A 27,862-nucleotide genomic window follows, 5' to 3' on the forward strand; every position below is an offset into this window, starting at 1 on the left:
GTGCCCCGCGGCCCCGCCGGTGTCCGGCGCTGCGGCCGCTGCCCCGCTCGGGCTGTCGGGGCCGCCCGGTGTGTGCGCCCCGCGGGGCCGGGCCGGGCCGGGGCCGCAGAACCGGGAGCACCGGGCGGGCCCGTGTCACCCTGACGTGTGGGGTGTGGGGCAGGCGGCGGCAGCGTCGGGGAAAGAAGGCGGGGCATACTCTGGTTTCTCTTCAGATCGTATAAATCTTTCGCCTTTTACTAAAGATTTCCGTGGAGAGGAACAAGTACGAGTGTCGAATAATTTTTTGAGGCTCCATTTCGGTGGAGCTATCCCTATTCTGGTTAAAGATAGAATTCAAACGCAACTACATAATTCTCCAGATGCCTCCTTTGAGTAGTAGGTTATCTATATGCAATTAATGAATATTTAGGGCTGGCATTGTCTGCCAGGTCAACTATATCTTGCTGATCGTTCTGCCATGTTGATTCAGCACAGTCCGCTCAGTATAGACAGGGTGATGATTTCTCGGGGAGCTACCCCAAAATGCGCCCCAGAGACTAGGGACCCTGTCCAGAAACTTGCCCCAGGGCCTGGGGACACTGCCCAACAGCCTGCTCCAGTCACGAACCATCCTGAGTGGATTGGGGACTGGGAAGAGACGGGCCGAGTGTTAAAGAAATATTCTGCCCCAATAGCTTGGAAGCTTTCCCCTGACCGAACGCAGACCCCCTGGTAAGATCGCAGAGCGCTGGAGGGAAAACCGCTCCATCAGTCTCAGAGAGGGCCAAATCAGCGCAACATGCTGGAACCTCTTATGCTCGCCTTCAGACCGACAGTGGCTGGGGCGGCCCCGGCGCCCCCGCCCGCCCCAAGCCGCGCTCCGCCTTCCGCCCCCGGTAGCCGCAGTGCTGCCGACGCCTCGGGACTACATCTCCCGGCAGACCCCGCGACGGACGGCCGACATTCCCCGGGGTGCCGCGGGGGCGGGGCCTGCCGGGAGCTGTAGTCCCGCGGCGGCTCCCGGCAGCCCCCGCGGCACGCCGGCGCGCGGGGTTTAAACCGGCGGCGGTTGCCGGGGGGGTGTTTCGCTGCTGGGGCGGGACGCGGGTCCTGTCCCGGTGCCTGTGCCATGGACTCCCGCCTGTGCCGCAATGTCTACCCCGGCCTCGTCGTTAACATCCAGCGGAGCAATGGTGAGGGGTGGGGAGCGGGGCGTCTGCGGGGTCCCGGCTGCCTCCGCCCGCGGGGTTCCCGGCGGCGTGGGGCGGTCGGGCTGGGGCTCAACGCCGGCCTTTTCCAGGTTTGATCCATAAGGCGACGGTGAGCGCGGTGAAAGAGGAGCAGTGCTCCGTGCTGGTGGAGTGGTCTGAGGCCGGCATCACCAAGGGCAAGGAGGTGAGTGGCAGCTGCCCGCGGCCCCTTCCTTCCCGGGGCACTCCAAAGCTCCCGGCGGGATGTGCCTGGGAAAGCCCGGGCTCATGCACGGCCCAGCTCGGCTCTGCCCCTCTCCCCGCTGGGTGGGCAGCGCTTGTCCCACGCTGCTGCCGCTGGGTCCGTGCTGTGCTCGTTCTATATGTAATTAAAACCATGACACTGATGTGCCAAGGTGGGACGCGAAAGGTGCGGTGCCAAAGCCTTTCAGAGGGAGCAAGGGGGTGTTCGGCCTCTCGCTCGTTTTGAATGTCCCGAAGTGCCAGTTTTTCAGCTTTGTTGGCTTTCTGTGCTTTCCGACTTCCCTTACAACGTACCACTACTAAAGTACTAGGTTAAGAGGGCTGGGTTTGATTTCTTGAATCTCTGCACTGATATAAAATAAATACTATGTGAGATGAGATGAGGTTGGGGCATTTGAGGCTGATGTAGCTGAAATACTGACACTGAACAAAATCTCCCCTTGTCACTGAGCAAATGTACTTTTCCTCCTGGTTCCCCTGGAAAAGTGCACTCTGGAGTTCAGGGAAAATCTTAAAAGTTGCTATTGGTTGGTTCTTTGAAACCAAAGGTGTGTGTGTGCCTGCTGCATTCAAATATAAACAATGTGAAAAATCAGATGTAATCTCTGGCTAAATTGCATGTATGTGTTAGGATATTAAACCTTTATGAAGATTCTTCAAAATCCAGTGATTTTCTTATGTGCCTATGAATATACACTGTGTATGTGCTTACACACACTTAGAAATTATATTGTCCATGTACATGTTTCTGAGCTAATTCACTTTCAAATTAGCTGCTAACCGCTCCCACATAAACCAAATTTTATAGATTGCTTCTCTTATGCTAGAAAGTAGTATCTTCACACTTTACAGAGCCTACTTGATTTTTTCTCTTTTTATGGACTCTTATTTCAGTAATTTGGAAGTTAATTGATTAGTCAAGAACTTCCTGGAGTGGTGCTTGTGTTACCTTGTTAGGCCAGTTCCAGTCATAGCTGCTGCAATACCAGAACTTTTTGTGTACGGGTGCTTTCAAGCTCTTCGGTTGGGAAAGGTTTGAAAAATGGAATGGAGAGTGACTTGCTGTATTTGTGCTGAGCCTGCCCTTGGCTGCCTGCCCTTTCCCTGCCTGTGCCAGGGTGCCCTGGTGAAGGCAGGATTATCATTACAGGGGAGGGTTAGCCAGGAGGTGATAATTGGCCCCAGGTGCAATTGCTTGCAATAGCAAGTGAAGATGCAGGTGAATTAAGTTACGGATTAAATGCTGAAACCTTCATTTCCTAAAGTCTAAGCAGCTCTTTGACGTTTATTTCAGTAAGTGCAATCACACAGTAAACACTTAATGCTCTCCTAGCACAGAAGTCACAGAGCTGCTGAGATTTACTAAGATTAGCAGAGAGAGATTAGACCGGTGGATACCAAATGGGCTTTGCCCATCTCTTCAGAAGTGCTCTATGGCACCTGCAGAGCTGTGTGGTGTTTGGCAGATGAGGGTAAATGGCTTTACTAGCACATTTCACTGGCATATTTGCATGTACCAGACTATTCAAACAGAATAGGAACAGAACTACTGTCTTGCCCTTCCAGGCAACTTTAACTTAACATCTCTCAGACGGTGGGTAAGGTTTGTTTGCCTGTACTGAAAGCCAGGATTAGGAAAAAACCATGTGCTGAGCGGTAGCAGGAATATTCCACTCTGTAAAACCCTGCCTTTGCTCTTGCAGATTGGTATTAATGATGTGATAGCAGTAAATCCTGAATTATCAGAACTACCTGCTGCTGATGTGAAAGAGAACGTCCCTTTGCAAGACAATGTAACTGTACAGGTAAGTGCTTTGAAATAATTTAGTCTCTCCTAAGGTACTAAAGCGTCAACAGCATAAGTCTTGTTATTTATAATACCCTCAGTCTTATAGTCTGAGGTCTCTAACGTGCCTTTTCTGTCTCACAGTTAGGCTTTGGTCAGAAATTCTTGTTGTATCAATGTTGCCCTGTAGAGCTGTGCTAGGTGTTTGCTCCTTACTCTAATTGCTTACAGTATTCATTGTTTTTCAGAAGCAGAAGCGCAGAACAACCCTTTCAAAAATTCCTGCTCCACGGGAAGGTGAGCAAGTGTTTTGTTTTTTTCTTTCCTCTGCTATATCCCTGTAGAACAGTGCTGGTCTTCCATGATATTCTACTTTAGTGCATCATAAGGCTTCTCATTCAGTGCTAACAGAGAGGATACCACTTCATACCAACGTTTTGGACTCCTGTGGGCAGTGACTTTGCTGTCCTGTTCCCACAAGCTGAGGTTTGTTGATGTGTTGTCCTTTTCTGCAGCATTGCTGTAGTTATCCCGTGCTTTAAATGGCACTAGGCAGTTACTGCTGCAGTGGATTTTAAAGTTCCTTATGGAGTTTTGCAAATGCCACAAACAACAGAAGTTAAGTGGCAGTTATTAAGATTAAAGGTGTCAAAAGGAGAGTGGAAAGGACATGAAAGAAATAGTGGTGACAAATGGATGTCTCATCTTCACACGGTCTCCCTAGACAATAACTAGAGCTTTATGCTTGGAGACGTTTCAGAGCAGGCAGCCAAAGTGCCAGCTGGTGTGCCTCAGCTCAGAGACTGCATGTCAGTACAATGTGGTGAGCAAAGCCAGAAGAGAAGATAGAGATGTCAGTGTGGGATTGCTAAGGAATTGTTCTTCCTGAGGTGTCAGGAGTCAGAAAACTCCCATGTTTTCTACCTTCTTTTAGCTTATTAGTTGACTCTTTTGGCTTTTTGAACTGCAAGTGGCAGCATTACAGGTCTATTTGTAATACACTTCCTGATGCTGAGATTGAATGTTTAGTAATTTAACGATTCTCTTAAAGTGCATAGTTAGCCAAAACTAATGCTTCTCCATACAATTGAGCTGTAAACAAAACATCTGGGCTTGTCTGGCCTCTTCTGTTGCATGCAATGCAAGACAGGGAAGCTGGGCCCAGAAGACAACAGTACAAATCCCCTGGCATGGGAGAGGCAGGAGTAGTCCAAAAAGCTTAATGTGTAAAGAGCTGTTCTGTACCAGAGTATCCTGACTGTCCTCAAATTCAGAGAACTCCATAAATTTTGTGAACTGACAAGTAAAATGATGCAGTAAAGTCATGACTGTCTATAGTCAGGTCAGTTAATGGAGCTGGATAGCCAGCTGGAAAAACAAAGGTGTGTTAATCCAGTCACTGACTGATGGAAAGATGTCCTTGCAAAGGTCACAGCTCTCCTAAAGTACAGAATCTAATTGCAAATCTTAAATACCAGTTGCCTGTCCTACTGGAGGTCCCTGAAGACCTGCTCAGAGCACAAGAGAGAAGCAGTGTTTTCAGTGTTCCTGAAATAATTTTTGTTGTTGTAACTAGCTAATGCCCACCAGTGTCAGAGTATCTGTCCTGTTGCAAACCCTGCACTGCACCAATTAGAAAGCTAACACTGGCTTCAGACTTGCTCTTAGACTAAACAAATTAAAGAAGATCAGGAGATGTCTGCCTCCATCTGACCCAGGAAATGAGAGAAGTAGAAGCACTGCTTTCAGAATTCATTAAGAAATAGATAGTGCCTCAGTCCTACAAATCAATTGGAATTTTGGAGGATGCTGAATATCCACACATACCAGAATCACTCAAATCAGCCCCATTTAGATGCAGCAAGTCCTCCAGTTACTCTGACTGTCCAGGAGCATCAGCATTTTCAGGAACAGTGCTGCTGTGTGTGTGATGAGAACAGGTCTGGGCATGTGTGACAACAGCAAATGGAATAAAAATGCCATTCCTGAGTATAATGAAACTGATGCTTTTTGTTTCTAAAATTGTAGCAGTCACATCTAATGTCTCTGCAGATGAGCAGAAGATTCCAGGTAAAGAGTTAACAGACAGAAGCACTGAATTTTGTGGGTATGGTTCTAAGGAATTTGATTCAAAATTTAAATGAACACTTGGTTTCAAACAGATCTGTTGTCCTTTGAAATCATGGTGATTAATTCTGGTAATTGCTAGTCTTGACAGGTGAAGGGAGTTCCATCTTGCACATCATGATTTCTTTTTCACATAAGATTTGCTTTTTGTTTTTTTACATATTTTTTGAGGGGAATGTTCCAAACCTTCCCCCAGGAAGCTTTCCAATGGACTTGGTCTCAATGAAAGAAATACCTTGGCATGTGACAATGGAAACTTGCCTACAAAAGGACCTTTTTCAAAGGTTTTATGTCGTGATTATACAGAGTCTTTCAGCTGAATTTAGTGTTAAGGGGCTCCCAGTTCACTGTGCACCACACACAGTCTCTGTGGGTGCCCTGAGGGTGGGTGGGCACGACGCTGCCCACGGCCAGTGCCCTGTCACCATCACAGAGTTAATTCACAAGTGTGAAGCTTCAGAGGCTTTCCCAGTTCTGATTTGTAACTTCCTCCTTCCTAAGTATCAAGATGCTGCAACTGCCATAACCTTATGTGAATCCTTAGTGGTATCTGAGAGAAATTCATTGGAATTGCAAACTTGGAATGAATTGTTTGCTTTTCTGTAGCGGTGTATTTAATGATCACTTTTCACCCACCTGCACCATTTTGTCCTGCACTTTGTTATTGGAAAAGGTCCTTTTACCCACACCTTATTCCTCACTGTTCTGCACTTTGTGAGCACTCCATCAATTCCAAGTGTCTGAGTGTCCCTGGGTTCCTGTTTCCAAAGCTGTGCGTGGCCGTTCCAGGATGTCTGCTGTCACAGAGCCTCCGTGCAGCCTCCAGGAAGATGAGATGGTCGTAGATCCCAGCACTTCTGTGCAAGCCAGAAAATATTTGTCAGTTCCTGGTGAGTGGAGAAAAAACACAATGAACTCTCACTGTGAAACAAGGTGCTTTGTGTGCATTTAATTAGGCAAACTGCAAATCCCAGGGGCATGAGCAACCTGTACTCCTTCATAGAAAAAACAAGAGACCTAGAGGTCTGCCACTGTGCAAATACCCAGAACCTCCTACCTGAAGGGGTTTCCAAAGGACTTTAGAAACAATGCTGTGCATAATGATGTACTTTATCAGCCAGAGAGCTGCAGTTGTGGATGTTGGGTGGATGTGGTATCTGCTCAATGGCATAAAGTGGTATTTGTGGGGCTGCAGTGGGAAGAGAAGTGCCTTAATATTGCTGACAACACGCTCTGTAAATATACCAGTCGCAGTTTTACCTACATGGGTTGAGTAAAGCAGAAACTTGAGCCTCCTTGAATTTTGAAATTCTAGTTATTTATTTACCAGGCTACCCTATGAATAGCTGAGGGCATGTTAAGTTCTGCAAATACATTGAAATAAGAGACTTGATACTAAATTCTTCTCTAGTTGGTGAGGCCTTGATTTGCAGCTTTGAATAAAAGTTGGTGATTGGCAAAGAATTTAAAAGTTTACTTGCACATTTGCCACAGGTTTTAGCTAGTTCTCTCTCCTGATCTGGATGTTGAAGAATACCTGTGGTCCATGAGGCCTTACGGATTGCAGAATCATTCTTGATCTTTGAGATTTAATTATTGGTTTTGGTCTGGCTTCTTTCTGCAGCTGGCCGAACCAGGGCTAGCAGGCTGGGCTGTGTTCCAGAAGCCTCACTGCCAAGTGTAAATGAAAATACAGAGAATCATCTACCTGCTGCTAGAACGAGCACTTCAGAGAGCCCAGGTACCAGGGAGCAGTGGATAAAGACTGACTCGTCAGTCAGCAATGAATCACTATGTGATTGCTGCTTTGTATACTCCGAGACTAAAGCTTTGAAAAGGTGACTTTGGCAGCAAGATTGAATATCTTGAGTATTTTTTTATTAAAAATGTGTAACTCTGTTATACTGGTATTGCCTCAGAAGTGCTGCCTTTGCTGTACAGTGGTAGTGTGACTTCCAGGGCAGTTTCCCTGGTAGTAGATCTGGTTTGGGAAGGAAGTGCTGCAAAATTCATGACCATCCTTCTGAAGATGATTGCTTCCTGTACAAGTTAGTCTGCCAGCAACCTGGAAAAGTTGAAATATTCGTCTTGTGCTTTAAAACCTAGTATGAAAGTTTAGTCCAATGAACTGTTTTCATTTTATCTAGTTCGGAGAAGATCTAACATTGTGAAAGAGATGGAGAAAATGAAAAGCAAGAGAGAAGAAAAAAGAGCTCAAATCAGTGAAATCAGGATAAAACGAGCGCAGGTACTCTACAATATGCCTGTAAGGGGAAATTCTATGGGACAGGGTACCACAGTAGTTGAAACTAAAACAAATGTATTTTGGATGGGCTTTGTTCTTATGAGGTTGTACATAAGGATGGATTGATTCTAGTTTCAGAAAGTTCAGAATCTTGTGAAATGCTTCTAATTACATAAAGCTGACTGCTTAGTAGGCTCTGGGGCTTTTTTGCTGTAACAGATCAATTGCTTTCACATCCGTGGTTTTTCCATGCAGGAGTTTGACAGCAGCTGTCCAAACTGGGAGTTTGCACGTATGATCAAGGAATTCAGAGCAACTTTAAACTGCCAGCCACTCTCTGTAGATGATCCAGTAAGTAAATACTGAGGCTACTAACTGCAGCCTGTAGACAGACTTCATTTTGTACTGAAAATTTGGTATTGAGCAGCTGGTACATCACTGCACCTTGGAAATCCTCTGAGCACATTGTGAGCTTGAGGCACCTGCTGGTATGAGTGAGGTCACTTGCCTTCCCCTTCTAGGGCTAAGCTGCCTTGCTTTACTGTGCATATGACACTAGTGAACAACTTGCCCTCCAACAGTTATCACTCAATGATTTGTGAGCACCAATGTCTTTCAGAGTTTGTAAATGGCAGAGCCATTGTAAGTATAGGCATAATTTAAAATGGACTGTTGCCCTATTACAGAAAGTGTTGATATATGTAAATCATGTAATAAGTGATTTTTAAACTAGGTCAAAAAGTGGAGGAGCAAAAGTAGAGGTCAAAAACTAGAAAAACCAGGCTTGGTCAGGATCTTCAGCAATTGAAAAATAATGTACATATTGCTGTGTGACAGGAGAGGAGCTTGTTACCTTCTGCCTCACCCAATGGCACAGGCACTTCCCAGCTCACCTGATGTGTAGCTGTGCTGCACAAATAGCTTAACTTATTGCATCAGTAAAGAACTCCAGGTCAAAAAAAAACCTCTGGGGTAAAAGAAAGTATTAATTTGCCTGAATTTGACCATAGTTGCAGTACTGATATCACAAATTTTTCTGGAAAGCTGACCAGGGTCTAAACTTTCTACTATTTCTGCTACAGAATATTTGAGGCACTTTCTATGGTATAGCAGCACTTCCACTTGATATGTTGGAGAATGCTACATAAAGGTCAATTATTTGCAGTGTTTCTTTTGCACTGAATGCCCTTTAAGACTGACATCCCTTCATGAGAGGGTCTGACCAGTAGCAGAGGCAACACTGATCAGCACACAGAAAAGTAGATGTGAGGGGGGCATTGCATCTCTCTAACATGAAGTAGGTGCGAGTGTAAGTGGGAAATAATTATTTGTTTTCTTACTTTTCTTTTAGATAGAAGAACATAGGATTTGTGTCTGTGTGAGGAAGCGCCCTCTCAATAGGCAAGGTGAGTGTACTGACCAAGCAGCTCTATCTTGGAGCAGTTTGACATTTTTCATTCTTGTTAAAACTGACGGTCTTTTTCTGTCAACAGAACTTCAAAAAAAGGAGTGTGATGTGGTTACTGTTCCGAGCAAGTGTGTCCTGATGGTGCATGAGCCAAAGCAGAAAGTAGACCTAACCAAATACCTTGACACCCAGACATTTAGATTTGACTTTTCATTTGATGAAACCTCTTCTAATGAAATGGTATACAGGTAATGCTTGCTGCTTATTGGGAATGGCTTTCAGATAAAAGCATGGAGCTATGGGTAGATAGCATTCTGGCTTAAAGAAACTGTTACCTGAAATAAGTATTAAAATCCTTTTTGGAGGAAGCCAAAGGACTGAAAAGTCTAAAGCTTGTTTTTGGCATGGCCTTGCTGATTTCCTAAGGATTTGCCTTTATTTAATTTTTTTTTTTTTTAGAGAAACTGATGACAATGAAGCAGGATGTGAAATGTTTGCTTTAATTTTTTCTTTTTTTTTACTTTCTAAATATCCAGATTCACTGCTAGACCTCTTGTAGAGACCATCTTTGAGGGTGGAAAAGCAACATGCTTTGCATATGGCCAGACAGGCAGTGGCAAGACACATGTAAGTTTTTCTCCAAAGACTCAAATTTTCTAGCTTTAAAATATTTTAAAGTTCCTTGATATTGATCATGAGTAGGTTGTTATAAGGCGTTTGGATCTTGGTTTTATTGTCTTAAAGCTAATACTTTGTTAGATGTTAACTCTTCTTCTGTAGCTCTACGTATTAGTAGGTTTCCTTTGAGGTTTTAAGGAAAATTGTACTAAAATCCCCCTATAGCTGGCTTTTCAAAGACTTAGGATGTCCTGACACGTCAGTTTTAGTCATGGCTATTCTTTGCCTCAAATGGCTGTTGCTTCTTAACACTTGTCTATAAAGTGGGGCTGTTATCCTACATCTGAGACAAAGGCTACTGCCTATCCTGTGTTTTGAGCTTGGAGACATTCCAAAGACTTCAGCAATTATACAAGAATAAGCCTCTTGATGAACATAAATACTTAATTTGTGAAGAGGGCAGATTTAGCGTATTTGCTTTCTAACCACTCCTTCCAGTCTACCAGTTGCAGTTTCAAGAGATGTGAAAGCTGTTTTCTGTCTCAAAGGTGACATGCTCTAAATTTTCAACAGCTGTGTTGTCTTTAGCATTCTTCTTCTGGGAGCTGTGAGGAAGGATCCTCACAGTATGATAGTGGAGTCAAATCTTGTTCTGCAAAATCCCTTTACCTCAAACAACTGTTGATCTTGACTGTACCAGGCTAACCTGCTGCTCAGGTAGTTGCTGTTTTTCTGGTGTTAAAGCCAAGTTTTAGGCCAGGATCTATTGTTAGTGTTATGTAGTGAGCTGTAGATCTCTTCCTGTAATCCAGAAGAAAATTTGGAAGCTTATAAAAGTCTGAACACAAGCTGCCTTCATTGCAAGAATGAAAAGAATGGAAAGAGCAGACAAATCTGTTCATCTGAGTATTGTCACAGGAATACAACTGTGAGGCACTAAAATCATAGGTGAAGTTACTTTTCCTTCCCAATCCTAGGGCAGAACTAGTGCAAGGACAGCAGCCCTACCTTGAGGCTGGAGTGTTGCACATTAAACTGGCAGATTGAGCTGTGTTTTAAATAATTGACTCCATCTCATCTAAAGGTTGGTAGAGCAGGTCACTAGAACAGCACTAACTGAAAATGTTGTTGGGATTAAAGGTACCTTGGTCAAAGGAGTTAAAGATATTGTCTGCTCTAAATTTGCATTTTGATGTCGTGTTAATTTTTGCAAGTAGCAGCAAAAATGTTATTCAACTTATGTCCTAAGAAATGAGGCTTTGTCTCTTCTGACCAGTTTGGTTGCACTGTCAAGGCCATGTATTTTCCTTGGAGGAACAACTGCTTTGACTCTGCAGCCAGAGCCTTACAGGCATTCAGCTGTTGCTTTGTGTAGTCCAGATCTTCTTTCTGAACTGATAGGGAAGCAGCAAATTAATTTTATCCTGAGTTGCACTGTGTTCTAATCATCTTGCTGACATTGGAGCATATCTATGGTAACTTCCTAGTCTGTTCTTGGGGCTAAGATCAGGTGGGCTGACTTCTTGGTACCACATCTGACCTCTGGCCTTTTCTCTTCACAGACTATGGGTGGAGACTTCTCTGGGAAAATACAGAATGCCTCAAAGGGCATATATGCCTTTGCCTGTAAGTTGATTCTTCTATAGATACAAAAATCAAATTAGTGCTTGTTTTTCTTAAATAGATAAGACCTGGTTTTGTATGGTTATTTAAAATATGCCCAGTGGAAGATACATAAAGTATTTGTGTTTTCAGTAATAAGTGCTGGTGTTTGGAGGAGGTATGGTTAATTTTTTTTATTGGTTTCACAAAATATTTTCCCTCCAACCTTTAAGATCCACACTTAACTCACCAAAAGAAAACTTGTTTCTGAGGCAAGGAGATGACATGTTCTCTAGTTTGGCATTTTCTGGGCTGAACCATTTAATTTTGATTCTTCTGCTTTGCTTGTGTCTCAGACCAAGGATGGTGTTTGGAAAAAAACTGACTTGAATGCAACACAACTCCATCCATTTCTGATATAAAACTCGTTACACAAAAGCATGTATATGTTGGGTTTCTTCCTGTAAGCGTTAGATGCAAAAAACCTACACATACAAAATGATTTCAGAAAACATGCTTAGAAGCCCCTCCTTGATATACTGCCTAGAAAGCACCAAAACCCCTGACTTCTACCTTCCCTTTAGAAAGGCACGTTGTGAAAGCAGTCTGTGCAGCAAGGCAGCTGAAACAGAAGCAACTGTTGGCTGATCTCTGAAAAACAGTTATGACTGGCCCTGAAGGAGTCTTTGCTTTTCAGCTGAGTTTCAAAGTCTGAAGCCTGACTGTGAAAAGTTACACTGGATCCAGCTGCAGGGACAACCAATCTGGTACATTGTCTCCAAACCGCAGCAAAGCAGATGCTCAGGAATGCACATTTCCTGGGCTTTCTGCAAGGAGCACTTGAAACACAAACACGTGACTCTTTCAGGCCTGTCCAAAACAATAGCAGATCCCAGTGTTCCCCCAGAGCAGTAAGGATTGCTGTCTGTGGGTGACATTAGCAGTAGAAACTTCTGTATTCCCCTGTTTTCAGTCTCTGGATAAGGATGTTGCTGAATCTGTTCTCCAGATGGTAGCTCAGCACTGATTTTTCACAAGCATTTGTTTGGATGACTGTCATTCAGCTGCTAGACACTGCCTTATGGCTGTGCAATATTTGAAAGTAGATCAAATAGCAACTAGAGTGTGTTTTAAACCAGTTAACTTCTGCCCTTCTTCACTAGCACAAGATGTCTTCCTCCTCCTAAGCCAGCCCAGGTACAGGAGTCAGAATCTGGAAGTCTATGTGACTTTCTTTGAAATATACAATGGAAAGGTAAGACTTCTTTATTTTTAAATCTTTACCTGATTTCTTTGGTTGAATATTTCATAAGTAGCTGAGCCAAACTTACTACTTTCTATAGTTCTATGTATTCCATTGATCTTAGTGTGTGGAGAATTTAATTGGAAGGCTATGATAAAGGTGCTATTACTGCAAAATAGTTCCAAGGAGACCTTGTTCAGATTTGCCTCAATCTTGTTGCCTGAAATATAGGTGTTTGACCTCTTGAATAAGAAGGCCAAGCTTCGAGTCCTGGAGGATGGCAAGCAGCAGGTCCAGGTTGTTGGTCTCCAAGAAAGACAAGTTGGCTGTGCTGAGGATGTCATCAGAATGATCACGATTGGCAGTGCCTGCAGGTTTGGTGCCTTGAAACCACTAAGAGTGGTCATGTCCTCTTGTATCTCCACATCTAGAAAAAACATATGATGTCTGGTGCTGGTGCTTTGAGACTTGAACAGAAGCTTGTTTTTCCCAGTAACAGGCACCTCTGCGTGAATTCCAGAAGGTGGTTACCCAAAAATGGGGTGGGTTCAGCCTGGCTGCCATAAAGGAAAGTCAGAGCTCATCATTCATATGTCCTCATGTAACTCCAATGAGAGAAACTATTCATGTGAGGACATGGCTGCCTTTGTGCTTTCTAGGAGCATCAGCTACTTTACAGGAATACAATTAGCTCCCTATGGGCTTGTCAGATCAAGGAACAGCAGCTGGCATCAACCACAGTTGCAAAAGTGCTTTGGCTTAACTGCGGACCAGATGAGCTTATTCCAATGACAACAAAAATGCTGCATGTCATTCAGGGATCTTGTCTAAAGAATCCTTGAGAGCAGCTGCCAAGGGACAGCTGTAGGCTTGGCACATCATCCTGGCAGGAAAGGCTGTGGTTGGGGCAGCTCTGCCTTCGTACTGGTATTTTTAATTGGGAGCTAAAACCTGTATTACCAAACCTTACCTGTTTCAGTTAAGTTGCAGCCGCTGTGGAAACATTACTAGGCAAATGAGAGCTCCTTGGCTTCTGTACTGCACTTGGCTTCTGCATGTGCAGATATGCACATCCTGAAAGCTCATTCAGCACTCTGCTCTGCATCCTGTTTTGGGTGGCAGTTCAGTCATGAACTCTTTTTTTAGCCTTGCTTTAGGACAACCTCCCCTCTCTTTCCCCCATCAGTAGGGATCCAGGTGGGACAGTGAACCTGCCAGCATTCTCAGAGAATAAATTACAGTGAAGGTCACAGGCAGGTTTAACTTTAAAGATGTCAGTCTGTCCCTTGCAGTGATGGGACAGGTGCAGCTGCACAGCAGAGGTGAAGTGCCAAGCTGCTTGGCTGGAGAAAGGGATTTACCACGATTGTAACATGCTAGAACAGCTAATGCTGTTTAGTGGGAAGCTTCGCTGAGCTTACTATATAATGGCAGATGCATTAGGAAAATGACACGTGGCTGTGCTGAAGGTGTGACTTCCAGCTCCAAGTGCCTGTGAGGCATTAGCATCAGAAAGGCATTCCAGTGTAGGCTGGGTGAATTGAGCCAAGCAGCTTAAATAGCCTGACATCTCTATAACCAGGGTGCAGGTTCATGTTTTTCACAGCAGTCCTGTGCTCTTGTATCAGAAATAACTCCATAATTCACACAAACTTGAAGTATTAATGTGCAGGATAAAACCTGGGAGGTTAAACAACTTAATTGAATGGCTGCAGGTCTTGTCTGGTGCTGTCAGGACCTGTTGTCTCCTGTGACACAGTTCTAGTGCTTGTTTGCATCTTTGCTGTAGGACGTCTGGGCAGACTTTTGCAAATGCCAGCTCTTCACGGTCACACGCCTGCTTCCAAATCATACTGCGCCAAAGAGGACAACTGATTGGCAAATTTTCCTTGGTGGATCTGGCAGGAAATGAGAGGGGTGCAGACACAGCTAGTGCTGATCGGCAGACACGAATGGAAGGTGCAGAAATCAATAAGAGCTTGCTGGCTTTGAAGGTGAGCTAATAGCTCGGGGAGCAAAGAGTGATAATCCACGTATGGATTCTGTTCAACTCCGGGGTTATCTGCACAAGGGAAAAGAACAGCCAAGAAAATACTAATCTAGTATGTGAGCAACCCTGAAAATGGGGTATACTTCCATTTAGAGTGTTTTCAGGAAAGCAGTGCAGACTTGTCAGGCCAGACACTGGTACAGCCTCATTCAAGTTGTCTTTTTTTCACATATGATGAATATACCTGCTGTCCTGTGACAGTAAAATACCTGGTGTATATTTTAAAGGCTATGAAGGACTACAGAGCAGTAGATGGTGACCATTGTGCAGCCTGTTGGGTTTACCAGCAGTTGGTGGTTGATAGCCAGCAGAGCTGTCTGAGGAGAGATGCCGATACTGCATTCACAAGACTTATCTTTTCTTAGGAGTGTATCCGAGCTTTAGGGCAGAACAAGTCTCACACCCCTTTTCGGGAGAGCAAGCTGACCCAGGTGCTAAGAGACTCTTTCATAGGAACAAACTCAAGGACCTGTATGGTGAGTATGCATGTCAAACACACTGCTTATGGCTTCTGCAATTTGACCAGTACCTGCACACTCTTCTAGAATGAGGGGATTTTGAAGTTAGAAAGCTTCAGATCTCTCTCTTAAAAAAAAAGTCATACAGTTTCTACACAGAAACTTGCCCATGGTGACTGAGATAATAAATTGGTGAGCTATGCCCAGTTCCCATAGAAGCAGAGCTGCAGAAGACACTTTCATACAGTGAATCTATAGGAGAGCCTGGTGTGCTCTTGAAGGGCTTTGCTTCCTGTGGAGGGTGAATCACGGTGGGTGTACACAAAGCAAGTGGAAAGTTGGATACAGGGCTGCTGGCATGTCCCACAGAAGCTATAAAGAAAAATGGACTTGACAGACTGTGTCAACTCTGACCCTTTGTCCTAAAATATCCCAGCTATGAGGTGAGATCTGTAGAACCATGAACATGAACAAAAGTCAGATGTGAGAGTCACTGAGGTTTCTGTTCTGTTTGCAGATAGCAATGATTTCTCCAGGCATGAATTCGTGTGAGTACACCTTAAACACGCTGAGATACGCTGACAGGTAACGGCCTTTCAGACCTGGGGATTCTAATCTTGCTGCAAAAGGTGTTTTGGCTGCTTTTACTCTGACCTTTGGCATCTCAAGTTCTTTTGTATTGTTTGTCATGGCAACCTGGAGGTTGGTTGTTAGGAGCAAATTTATCTTAGAGCTGTCATATGAAACTAACCTGGGTGTTTTCTGTGTGAGACACAATAGAGATGTGTAAAACCATGAGTAATGTCTCCTTTCCTCAGAGGAGTCTCCTCTCATGGTAGACTTTGGACTACCTTGGTTCTTGTAGGGAGTTTACACTGTCCTGAATCGTTACCTCCATACCCTTTGCTTTTTGTAGTACTTGGGGTCCCGTCTGTAAGGATGTGCTAAGAATGTGTGTCACGAGTGAGTGTTTAGGTTACTCAAAGAATCACTGGCAAAGGTATCGGCAAAAGCAGGTTTAAAAATAAAGTGAAAGTACAACAGTTTGTTGGCAAGGTTCACTCTACTACTTATTAGGCAGTAGGTAGTTAAAGCACACAGAGAAGAATCAGTCTAAAATCAACCTAAAATGATCTACGTGGAGGCTGGGGAATGGAAAAAGGGGTAAGGATGGGAAAAATGGTAAGGATAAAAAGGAATAAGGAAGACCCTCCTGCTGAGTCACAAGGTTCAGAGTGGACCCCCTTGCCAAGCTTAGCCCTGGACTTAACCAATGGTTTAGGTCTTAAGATTTAACCACGCTTAATCCATAGCCTAATTGGAACAATTTAACAAAAGATTCTATAAAATTTACCATAAGCACAACAATAACTCAGACCTAACTTACTTATGAATCTAATGTACTTAAGAATTTAAGAGAGCAACCTTCATAGTATATTTGCTATAGCACATTCACACTGGCACACACTCTGACCTGAGGAACTGTGTATGAGGTGTATGTACCACCTGCTGCGAAGGGGCTTCAGTCCGAGCTCAAGTGATGTGTGACTGCCAGAGTGGATGGTCGGACAGGAAAGTTTTTCCTTCATGCAAATGTCTCTTGGCTTTCCTTCCCATAGTCTTTGGGGGTATCTGCCCACGTGAGCTTGTTTGAGGGGTGGTAATGTGCAATGTTTTAAGTGCAGCTGAATGTCTCTTGCTGAGCACTGACTGATTGGAGCAGCTGCTTTGTGATGCTGTAGCTGAGAAACTGCTGGAAGAAGAATTTGAGTGACAAATCTTCTTGTTGCAGAGTGAAAGAGCTCAGCCCTCATGATGGAGGCAGTGACATGCAGAATCAGATGGAGACTGAGGAAATGGAGACTGGTGGAGAAGGCTTGGGTCTTCAATACAGTGTACGTGTGTGTAATGGGCTGAACAGAACTCAAAGCTGGGAACAACTTGCTGTTCTTACGTGTGCTGTTTCTTTCAGTTCTCCAAGGATGAGGAGGAAGATCTCTCTCCCCACATGTTCAACTATCGTGAGGCTATGACTCAAGTTAGTGAACGGGAGGAGAAGGCTGTAGAACAGCTTAGAGAACTGAGACAGGTATGTGCAAGTGGCAAGCCCAGCCCAGGCTGCCTTCTACATGTTGATAGCAGGTCACCTTGTCTGAGCCAAGTGCTGCTGGGGAGGATCTAGGCTGTATTGCAAGATCTGTACAGTGGTGTTACTTTTTCCTCACCAACAACTTTTTTCCGTGGTTTCCTGCCCAACTGGTTAAACTGGGGTGTTTCAGTGCTTTTTGGCCTGCTGGATCCTCTTCCTCTCCAGCTAGCAACTTCTACTTGTTGCTAATGAGCACTGACTGCTCCTGGTCTGCAGAAGCTCAGCTCTGTTGGCTGGAGTGCCAGATATGAAGCAACTAACTTAATTTCCAGAAAGTCAACTTCTCATTGCTGTTATCCCTGTAAATATAGAGAATGATGACAATGATGACTGAAGTTGACTGCCTCCTGGGAATCACAGAGAAACCAGACTATGATCTCGAGACCTTTGTGAGCAGAGCTAAGTACTTCGTAGAGGACAGCTCAAGAAATTTCCTCAGCGTTAGAGGTGAGTGCCTGTCTCTGACTAGCACTGTCACTAATGCTTTTCCAAAGACCTGAAAGTAACCCCAGCATACCTGTGGGGGGTTGAGCACCCAGTCCTTCTGCATAGCTCTCAGCTCTGCTGAGAGGGATAGCTGGGCTGGGGAACTCAGCTTCCAGGTCAGTCACCCTGTCACTCCTATCTTCCTTTACAGAAACACTGGATGCCCTGGGGGCTGCCATGCAACTGGAGGAGCAAGCCAGCAAGCAGATAAGAAGGCAGAGGCCTTAGTCATTACAGCAAAATCTGGTTCACAAGCAATCTTTCACGCACTTGTCTTGTCTTGCATGTCTGTCAGTGGTTTGTGTCAGTCGTTTTAAATGTGGTAGAGTGTCTGCAGGTCATGTGTGCCCAAGGGCAGTGAACACGGCAGCCTTTTTCTCCATGGCCTGTATCAGGGGACTCAGCAAAGTGCTAAAATGCACTCACTGCAAGGCTTGGGGAGGAAGCCTGAGGGTCTGCAGTCTCTGCCTGAGAGATGTCTGGTATCTGGCCTTTTGCTGGTGACAATGATGTCCCCTAATAGAACTAAATACACATGTATAGTACATAACCTTTCCAGATGTGCTTGAAGCACTGCAAAAGTGTTGCAAGTTTTGCTTTTCTAGAAACAAAATGGACTATGTGATTGTAAAACTCAGTATTTTAAAGTTGAATAAATAAATGTTCTTGGATTTAATTATCTTCTGTCCTATAAAACATATTTCTTGCTGATTTTGGTAAAGTCTAACAGCCCTAAAGACTGGCTGGTTGTATAGAGAGGCTGATTTCTTGGATGAAGTTTTTTTCCAAAGTCTTTATACTTTTAATGTTTACATAAAAATCACTCAAAATAAGTTTTGTCTCTTAATTTTGAGATCTTGCTGGGTAGAACTTGCCTAACACGAGGGAAGCTAGTTTAGAAGGTACCTATCCTCCTCTATACTGAGTGGCTCAGCTATTTTATCAGGTAAGTAGGAAGGGCCCTGTGAGACTCCTTTGTACCACTGGAGCTTACGTAGGTTTTGAAGATAACCACAGGATCTTATTTTATATTTCTTCATATGTTTCCCATTTTATGCCACATAAAATACACAAAGATGTTCAGCAGCCCCCCAAAATCTGTATTTGAGGGCAGAAATGCAAAGCTGGGCCCTGGCCCATGTGTGCAGTCTGGGTACTGGTGGGTATACACCCTGTCCTCTGGGAAAGAGCAGGTTGGGGAGGTAGTTGTGAGACAGGTGCTGCTGCCTGCTCTTTACTATTTGTTCAGCTCAGGCCGGGGGTTGTCTTGGAAAGAACAAAACAGGCCTGCAGGCTCTAGGTTCAGCAACATTGGATGCAGCTATGCAAGCATCAGATCACAAAAGGATCCTTCTATTACTATTCCCTCTTTGAGCTGTCTTCTTCCTCTTAAAGTTAAGGGTGTAATTTCAGTGACAGTGCATCCAGCTCTGCACCCACCTTCTGTGGACTGCATCCTTGCCATGTCTCTGGGGATGCTGACTATAGGGGAGGCCAGTTATTCAGTCTGGACTGGATCCATTTTTGTGTGCCTGGTTTCAGGATGGGCCTGGAAAAGACAGGAAAAGATCTTTGTGGGATGTGGGTGAGCAGTAGTCACAAGCAGCTAAAGAAGGAATCCTTCAACCCTGACAGGATCCTCCTCTACAGCTGGGGCACTTTGTGATGAGCAGTTTAAGTACTGGGGGCAGTGTGGGGCTGAGCACTCTGAAGGTTTCTGAACAGTCAAAGCTGACTTGGATCTGGGCTCTGCCTGCATCATGCTCCTATGGCACATCCAGAGTAAAAGGGATGTTATGCCCTACTGAGTCCGGACAAAAGCAAGATGGTCCTGTTCTGCTTCAGGTGTTACTGCTTTTGGATGACCCAGCCTTTCCCTGTGATGCCTGGGTGCAAGAAACAAAGTATTGCTCCTTGTTTGTTCTACCTCCCCACCCTGGACTTAATATTGTTTACTAATCTGTATATCTAATGCAGGAGCCAGAGACTTGATTTCTAGGCCATCAGTCCCCTACCCTGGATGGGAAAGAAGCACACACCAAATGGAGTCTGGGCCTCTTGGTGCAACCCTAATTGAAAGTGCTGTCTCCAGCCCTAGTGGCACCAACAGACGGGAAGGAGAGTCCTAAAATAAACAAGAACTGTTTGGCTGTGCATGGATCATTGTTTAATGATTGGTGAGAGCTTTCTAGTGTTTATTAAAGTCTGGCAAGTTTCCTGTGTGACCAAAAGGAACACAGGCTTCAAACACCACTGTCACTTCTGTGCAGACTGGAAGACTCTCCACGAATGTCTCCCTACCCACTAAGGGTTTTTTGTCATCTGCTTTTGCAGGACAAGTGTTCTGACAGCACTATCTTGTGGACACTATGGGAAATTCATACTGAATGAACCGATTTTAGCATAAATGGCCGATTTCCCTTAAGTATTCTGCAGTCAGTTGTGGCTGATGTCAAAAAAGGTTATTCACAGGTATGTGGAGAATACAGAGGCCATGAGCAATGCAGCACCATTCAGCCCTGTGTGGGACATAGATTGCTTCTAGGCCCAGCCATAGGAGGTGACAGCACTCAAGGCCAGAGCAGACTTCACATCTCCCTGTAAATAAAACCTCACGCCAGCTCCAGTGTCAGTAGCAGGGAGCATCTGAGCAATACTACCTGCAGGCAGCAACTCTGCCCCATTCCTGAACACACCCACCCCTGAGCAGCTTTGTGCTGGAGAGTTGGCACAGCTGGGGTACTCGGCCAGGGAGCAGTGCCAGAAAGAGGGGTGAACCCTCTCCAGGAGGAAAATGTCCCAGTCCTTTCCTACCCAAAAGAAGCCATGTCTCTAAGGTCCCTTTCATGGTCCTGTAAATTTTTCTCCAATGTCTCACCCAATGACTTTGGTGGCAGCCAGGGTGAGCCCTGCAGAAGATGAAGGACCCTGAGAGAAACACTCTGCCGGTTGCCCTGGCTGGTCACAGATAGCTGTGTGCTTGGGGACTGTGGTGAGCTACTGTACCTTCAGCAGTCTCGTCGCATTAGGTACACGCTTTCCTCCTGGGGAAGGGGTCAATAACGAGCCGGAACCTGAGCAGAGAAAGCTGGACCTGGAAAGCCAGAGGGGAGCCTATGTCAGGACTGTACCTGGTCGTCCCACATCGCATATGCCCACTATTATCACATTTATAGCTCTATTTTTTACCAGAATAGGGATAGCTCCACCGAAATGGAGCCTCAAAAAATTATTCGACACTCGTACTTGTTCCTCTCCACGGAAATCTTTAGTAAAAGGCGAAAGATTTATACGATCTGAAGAGAAACCAGAGTATGCCCCTCCTTCCTTCCCCGACGCTGCCGCCGCCTGCCCCACGCCCCACATGTCAGGGTGACACGGACCCGCCCGGCTCTCCCGGTCCCGGGGCCGCGGTCCGACGGGGCCCCGCGGGGCGCACACACCGGGCGGCCCCGACAGCCCGGGCGGGGCAGCGGCCGCAGCGCCGGACACCGGCGGGGCCGCGGGGCACCCTGGGTATGCAAATCAGCCGGTAACGAGGAGGTGCTAATGAGGAGGAGGAGGAGGCGCGGGCGGAGAGGTGTGAGTGAACTCCATGGGTACCAGCCCCACTTCTGGAGCAGATCACTTCTTCCCACGGTACGAATCGCAAGGGATCATTTCCTCCGCTGCTCCGCATCGCAACTTCGTAACGCGACAATCACTCTCACCACGCTGAACGCGCGTGCGAAAAACGCTTAAATGAGCTCTCTCTGTTTTTAACCAAAATAGGGTCAGCTCCACCGAAATGGAGCCTCAAAAAATTTCTTGACACTCGTACTTGTTCCTCTCCACGGAAATCTTTAGTAAAAGGCGAAAGATTTATACGATCTGAAGAGAAACCAGAGTATATACTTTGTATTTCCCGCACATGTACCCCCTCCCTGACGCTGCCCAAGCGGACATGGCGACCCCCTTTCACCTCCCCCGCTGCCTCCCTCGCCTCGGCCCCAGCTCCCCGCCCTTTCCACACCCCTACCGGCCCCAGCCCCGGGCGCGGCTCGGAGGGGCGGCTGTCGGCGGGGCCGGCCCGGCGCTGCCCCCACTGCACCCCGGGTATGCTGTTCGCGGCGTGCTGGGGAGGCCACGCCCGGGGTTACCTGCCCTGCTGCTGGGGCGGGGCGGGCCCGGCGGGACAGCGAACGGGAGCGGACCGGGATGCTGGAGGACCCCGGCTCCGGTCGCACGGTTTCCTCGGCAGCGCGGCAGAGAGGCTGAAAGTCGGCTCCGGGAGAGGCCGCCGTACGCCTCTGCCACGGACCGAAGGGAGGGGGATCGCGGTCGGGCCCAGCGCACGGCCCCGGACAGTAACGACTGGGCTCCTCCGGGATCCTCCCGGGTCGCGCCAACAGCGCCGGAGCGGCGGCCCGGGCGGGGCTGGAGCGCCCGGGACAGCGGGGCAGGTTCCCAGCTGGCCGCTTCTCCCGGAGCCCGAACGGCCGGCACGCAGCCGCCACGCTGCACCGCCCGAGCCCCCCCCGGTCGCTCGCCCGCGTTGTAATGGGACAAGGGTGATGAGGGGGCCGCCCCGGCCGGGGCACGGGCGCAGCGGAGGGACTGAGTACCGGGGTCAGCGTGGGCACCGGCGCGGAACCGAGCCCGCTGCAGACACCGCTCCTTCCTCCGGGAAGGGTAATAACTGTCCCTGTCTGCAGTACAACACTACGATCCGAGTCCAGACCTTTTACATTTCTGTACTACTATTTGTTTTTCTATTTTTCACCAGAATAGGGATAGCTCCACCGAAATGGAGCCTCAAAAAATTATTCGACACTCGTACTTGTTCCTCTCCACGGAAATCTTTAGTAAAAGGCGAAAGATTTATACGATCTGAAGAGAAACCAGAGTATACCTAAAATTATCCCCCTGCACATACGTACTCTCAGCTGTTCCCCCCTAGGTCATGGCGACCCCCTCCACCCCCGGTTCCACCCTCCGTTTCCCCGGTCCGTTCACCCAGCAGGGACTGGCCCGACCCCGCACCGGAACCAGCGGCCCCGGAGAGCGGCGGCACCGAAAGGCTTTACCGGGGCTGCGGCACCGGGCGCGGTGCACCCTGGGTATGCAAATGAATGAATACTAATGAGGCGGCGCACTCCGGCGGGAGGGGTGTTTGGGGATATATGGCCGGGAGCTCCTGAGCTCGCCCTTCACCCCCGTCACACTTGCCCAGGCCAGCCAAGGCCTGCCCCAGAGCGCCCAGAGTGGGTACACAAATCCTGCTTTCCTACTCCAGGTGCAGAGAGCGCAGCACGCCCAGCACGGGCTCGTCGAGGGCACAGGGCACCTCTCCCACCATATCCTGGAGAGAAAGGGCAGAGTGACAGGGACAGCCTTCACGCAGTTCTCCAGACAGTTCTCTTCCAGGCACCAGGGCTGCTCAGTGCAGCCCCAGTGCCAGGGAGATGCACACAGCCCCTGTCTGGGCAGGAAGGATCGGCACAGATGCAAACACTTCCCATTTCTCCCCACAAGGCTCATTACCCACCTGCATGACCCTGAGCATCGGCAGAGCCCATGCTGGCCCTGTGGAGAGGTACAGAGCAGCACAGCTATAAGGTAGACTTGGTTCTGGTGCTTGCGATTGTCACGGCCTGAAGAGTCCAGCAGAACCTGCGTGTCTTCTTGACCCTCTGCTTTGTTGGAAGAGGCCAAGAACTTGGCGAGGTCTTGTACCCCTATGCAGAGAAAGAGATGCCAACTCATGTGCCTGGACGAGAATGGGTCACCCATCTCAGCTGTTTCACTGCCACCCCAAGAGAACCCAGTATCACATCCCACTTGAAGTGTGGCTCAAAGAGCCAGGAAAAAAATTCTCTGCCCTTGTCAGGAGCCACACCATCAACTGAAAAACCAGCTGGCAAAATTCTCAGCTGGTTTAGGTGGCCAAGGAAGGCCCTTCTGCGCGTGTTTACAGAAGTAGAATCTGGCACTGGAATGCCAAACAGAGCTGCTAAGGATCCCACTGCTGATCCTGCTGCTTCATCTCTCTTGGAGAAAGCTGTGACAGCATGTATCACCCCATGGCCTCTGACAACATCCTCCAACTACAGAACCAGCAGGATTTGGCTTCCAATGGCAAGGAGAAAAAAACGGGAAAAAAATGTTGTAATGCTCTTTCAAAGATACGAGCTGCAAAACCCTCCCACCCCAGAGGGGAACTCTGGGAAAGTTTGCAGTAGGTGAATGCTGCAGGTAAGAATAGAAACTGTTTTGTGGTTTTAACAGGAGGAATTGCAGCCAGCAGGGCAGCAATATTGTGCCAATACGACTGTGAAGAAAGTGAGCTTGTTAAAAAATGAGAGGGGATGAAATGTAGGCACTCAACAATAGCTGAGACTCTGAACTCCTTCCAGCCAGACCAGCACTGCAATGATCTGCCATCCACAGGTGGAGGGGTGGGAGTGGCTCAGCACAGCAAGGAACCCCGGGGGTCAGAGGTCAGGGAGAACATCCTTGCCTGAATTAGGACAATTCCTAAATAGATGGACACTGCCTACTGTAGCTTTTGCAAATGAGCTCCTTATACTCCCTACCAGTGTCTGTGGTGAGCGGCAGCAGCTTTACAGACTCCCTTTTGTCCTCTTCTTTCAGGTGGTTCAGCCCCGATATTTCCAGGGGAATCGAGACACCTCTGACCTCCAGAAATTCAGTAAGGTACCTGTGGCTTCAAGGATAGAGGGAACAAAGCCAGAAGTGTCTCCTGCCTTGGAGCCCATCTTCCTCTGCCAGCAGGCCGTGCTCCTGGGAGCCATCACCTCCTGCCTTGCTGCAGCAGATGGAGGTCTGAACTGGGTACTGTCTCTTGCAAGAGAGCGTGGATCTTCCTCTCACAGGCAGGCAGAGGCAGCACGCTCATCCCAGTGCAAGAAAAACACTAATTCTACGTTCCTCAGAGACAGCTTACATGGCTTTCCCTTCAGTTTCATCTTTAGATAGCCAGGTTGTTTTTCAAACCTGCAGAACACGGCTGGATATGAATGTCTCCATGCAGAGCTTATTCTTTAAACTAATTTTTGGTAGAGAACTTGCCCCTCTTCTCCATCTCACTACCACACAGCACCTCCGGCTGTCTGAGGAAACAGATATGCCATCCTGAGCCATGCTGTTAGGTGAGCCAGGAACAAACTGGCTCCCTGGGAGAACTTCAGCTCCAGCTCTGGTTCTGCCTTGCTTTTAATGAAGCTGTCCAGGACGCAGCTTCGAGCAACTTTGTGGGCACTATCCCATTCATGCAAGAAAACCATGAGCTTCCTGTTCTTTGACAGAAGTCAGGATCTCTTCTGCCTAGAGAAAAATACGAAAGAAGTTTAAAAAGGGCTGTGAAGATAGAGGAAGGCCGTACTAAGGAATTACTACCAAAATCACATTTAAAATCTCTGGCAAATAATACTAAAGCTCTTACTAACCATTAATTTAATCTCATTTTCCCTTATATTCATGTCATAGATAGGAAAACTGAGGCAGAAGGAGAGTTCCTGGTATGTCTGAAGCTGCACAGTGAATCTGTGACAGACTTGAGATTATTTTCCGGGGCAGGTGGTTTCACTACAGGAGCTCTCTTCTCTGCTCTGTTAATAAAGTCGTTTTGATGTTTCCCATTACCCCAGGCCTGGTTTCTCACTAGCCTCATGATATGAACACTGCATCTCATATCTGACCTGCCAGGGAATAAATAGGGTGAAATGAGAGCAGAAATAGGTATGGATTTATGGGGAGTGACAGGGTCAAGGGGGCTATAAATGCCTGTTAGCAAAGCAGTGCAGCCCTCACTCACGTGCTGGAGCGACAGTCATCTGGGCTGGGCCCACATCCACCCCAGGAATATGTGCCTGGCCTTGGCAGTGGAAGAGTGCTTTGGCACCCTTTGGCACAACAGACATTTGCTCGGGTTTCTTCCTGTCTAATTTCCCAGGCATGTTTTTAAACAATCTAAGAAAAGCTAAAATGATAAGAGCTATAGGCAAGAAGGCAGAAGCCCCAGAAACATCCTGTCTCTGCACTTCCTTCCATCCCTTCACACGGGTGTTAAATAAAGCAACCCACATTTTGCCAAATTTCTTTGGCACACTCTTGGCTCAGTAAAATAACCCCTATTCCAGCTTGACACATGTGAAGGTGTACTTTGTAGGGAGGTGAAATGTCAGGGATCAAGCTCTCCATTTGCTCAGGTAGGTGACAATCCCACTGGTGTGTATGTGTTTGGCTGGAGGACACTGACCAGTCCCAAGGAGTTAGACACCAGGATCTGTGTCCATACACAGATACAGAAGGAGGAATAAGGTTGCAAACAGCTGCATTGACACAGGTGCCTTGTCCTCCACCAAGCTCTATCAACATGCCTAAGGATAAGAAAGGAGTTCTCGCCTTGTCTAATGCACTTCTTGGACTTCCTGCCTAAGAAAAGCACCATTTTAGGTTTTATTTAAGTGTGGTTTAGGAGAAAAAAAGTTAGAACGACACACAACCTTTGGATTTCAGAACAAGAAGTTCCTTTCAATGTAATACAAATCACCAAGATTACCAATTCCCTAGCTACAAAATTCTTAAGTCCTTTCTCCTAGAATCTGGAGCAAAATTCCAAAGCAGTTCCAGAATATCCCCAAGATACTTGCTCAAAAGTAACTTTTTATTCCTATTATTGGAGCCAGACTGAAAACAGTGACTAAGAGGTGAACATGTATCTCAGAACCTGAAAACAAACAAACAAACAAACAAAGTCTTTAAGGAACAAGGTTTAAGAATTAAGATGAGATGAAATTTCATTTGGGAATTAACGGTTTGTGCTCTGTAAGGAGTCTGTGTCCTTGGCAGGGCGTTTTCAGGACCTCCTTTGAGGGGAAGCAGGTTTAAAATAAATCCATTTTCCCAAAATAGTTGTGATTGAAAATGTTATTAGCCATAACAAATGTTAGTGCTGACAGGAGAATGGCCTGTTAGGGGCCTCTGCTGAAACAGTCAAGTGAAAGTCATATTTCACATTATTGCAAGCATTTTCCTGTGATTTACAGAATATTTGTGAAACATTACTTACAAGGCATATGATTGATATTGAGAGAACAGCTCATGTGTAGGGGGAATCTGTATTTCACAGAGACTGTTTGCATGAAATTTACAGTCCCATAAAGTGCTCCTCTGTCCTCAACAGAGATCTAGTTAAAAGAACTTTACAGTCTGAAACATCCCAAAATTGATTCTAAATTAATGTTTCTGTATTTATGTTTAAGATGCTGGTGGTGTACTGCTATCCCATTTTTATTATAAAACTGCAGTAACCCTCCCACTCTTCAGAAATACCAGCACCAGCCTGTGGACGTGAGGATTTTAGTGATACAAAGGGCTTGCCTATGGATCAATGGAAAAAAAAGGAGTTTGAAACAGTGATGACATGGGGCTTCACAGGATAAAGTGGTTACCCTGCCTGCTATAATCACAGCATCTGCTGACACAGTAGTCTTTAAGCCAACATTGCAAAGTACCCTGAAAATGTGCATTAATATTGTTATTATGATCATTTTACATATGGGAACATATGTAAAACAGGGAAGTTAAATGGCTTGCCTGAGTCGTTTGTCAGTGCTAGCATCAGCACACAACTCCCTGTTTGTTGGCTTCAAACTCTGCTCTCCACAGTGCTGGGCTGCCACCCAGTCCATTGGACCTAATAATCAAAACAAGGCTGGGTCAGGGCAGGGCTTTATTCCTGCCAAGAAAAACACCAGTGATTTAGGAACTGGCCCTGGCAATTCAGCAGTTCTTTACATCCAGAGTGCTGCTAAATCATCAGTTTGAGATCAAAAGGCAGGCTGCTGCTGTGTCAGCCTCAGTCCAAGTGCGAGGTGCCAGCGACTGATCGCCTTGGACTCGTGGAACGATAGAGTGACAGTGATTTGGTGTTGCAACATCGAGGTTGTGCCCAGCCTCAAGCAGAACTTAGAGCTTCTGTTTCCCCCACAGGTTTTACCCTCTCCTGGCACACCTCAAGTTCCCCACCACCCTCCTCACGCACAATGCACGTTCCTCAGCGTACCCCACTGTACCCAGCCCCTACCACCCCACAGTCCCGCCGGCCCCTCTCTCACTGTCCGTCCTGGCCCCCCGCCCCACTGCTAATGCAGCCACAGCCCCAAACGCAGCCCTGCACGGCCTCACCCCGCTTCCCTGACCCTGCTTCCATCCCACCCCTGCCCCGCCTGACCTACGGCAGCCTCAGCA

The 27,862-nt window shown here is 46.7% G+C and overlaps 2 protein-coding genes and 4 non-coding genes across 7 annotated transcripts; 2 read left to right on the forward strand and 4 right to left on the reverse strand.

Annotated features, from left to right (window-relative positions):
• Positions 1-195: 195 nt before the first annotated feature.
• Positions 196-310, forward strand: LOC113967631. The gene has a single exon (XR_003534250.1). It is a non-coding gene; the product is annotated as a U5 spliceosomal RNA (small nuclear RNA).
• A 708-nt stretch (positions 311-1,018) lies between these two features.
• Positions 1,019-18,284, forward strand: KIF2C (kinesin family member 2C). Of its 2 annotated transcripts, XM_027683144.1 has the most exons (22): positions 1,019-1,175; positions 1,283-1,377; positions 3,140-3,241; positions 3,471-3,519; positions 5,251-5,292; positions 6,120-6,239; positions 6,974-7,090; positions 7,497-7,597; positions 7,850-7,945; positions 8,946-9,000; positions 9,088-9,250; positions 9,539-9,629; positions 11,183-11,246; positions 12,386-12,477; positions 12,697-12,839; positions 14,255-14,459; positions 14,881-14,991; positions 15,491-15,558; positions 16,766-16,868; positions 16,946-17,062; positions 17,434-17,569; positions 17,760-18,284. In XM_027683144.1, exons 1-22 carry the CDS (start codon positions 1,112-1,114, stop codon positions 17,834-17,836), a joined length of 2,211 nt encoding a protein of 736 aa, XP_027538945.1. In that variant the 5' UTR covers positions 1,019-1,111; the 3' UTR covers positions 17,837-18,284. The 2 variants fall into 2 exon arrangements, with proteins under 2 accessions (XP_027538945.1, XP_027538946.1); XM_027683145.1 differs by lacking the exon at positions 5,251-5,292.
• On the reverse strand, positions 6,125-27,735 carry ARMH1 (armadillo-like helical domain containing 1). Its single transcript, XM_027683029.1, has 11 exons — positions 27,209-27,735; positions 24,698-24,934; positions 24,406-24,416; positions 24,184-24,318; positions 23,132-23,325; positions 22,879-22,949; positions 22,675-22,703; positions 22,213-22,296; positions 20,615-20,682; positions 19,049-19,157; positions 6,125-6,236 (listed from the first exon to the last, which is right to left on the reverse strand). Exons 2-10 carry the CDS (start codon positions 24,892-24,894, stop codon positions 19,107-19,109), a joined length of 840 nt encoding a protein of 279 aa, XP_027538830.1. The 5' UTR covers positions 24,895-24,934; positions 27,209-27,735; the 3' UTR covers positions 6,125-6,236; positions 19,049-19,106.
• LOC113967633 lies at positions 20,810-20,924 on the reverse strand. The gene has a single exon (XR_003534251.1). It is a non-coding gene; the product is annotated as a U5 spliceosomal RNA (small nuclear RNA).
• On the reverse strand, positions 21,384-21,498 carry LOC113967626. The gene has a single exon (XR_003534245.1). It is a non-coding gene; the product is annotated as a U5 spliceosomal RNA (small nuclear RNA).
• On the reverse strand, positions 22,383-22,497 carry LOC113967634. The gene has a single exon (XR_003534252.1). It is a non-coding gene; the product is annotated as a U5 spliceosomal RNA (small nuclear RNA).
• Positions 27,736-27,862: the final 127 nt, after the last annotated feature.

The sequence above is a fragment of the Neopelma chrysocephalum genome, unplaced genomic scaffold (genome assembly GCF_003984885.1).
Source record: "Neopelma chrysocephalum unplaced genomic scaffold, ASM398488v2 Primary Assembly neopelma1_64, whole genome shotgun sequence".
NCBI classification, from domain to species: domain Eukaryota; kingdom Metazoa; phylum Chordata; class Aves; order Passeriformes; family Pipridae; genus Neopelma; species Neopelma chrysocephalum.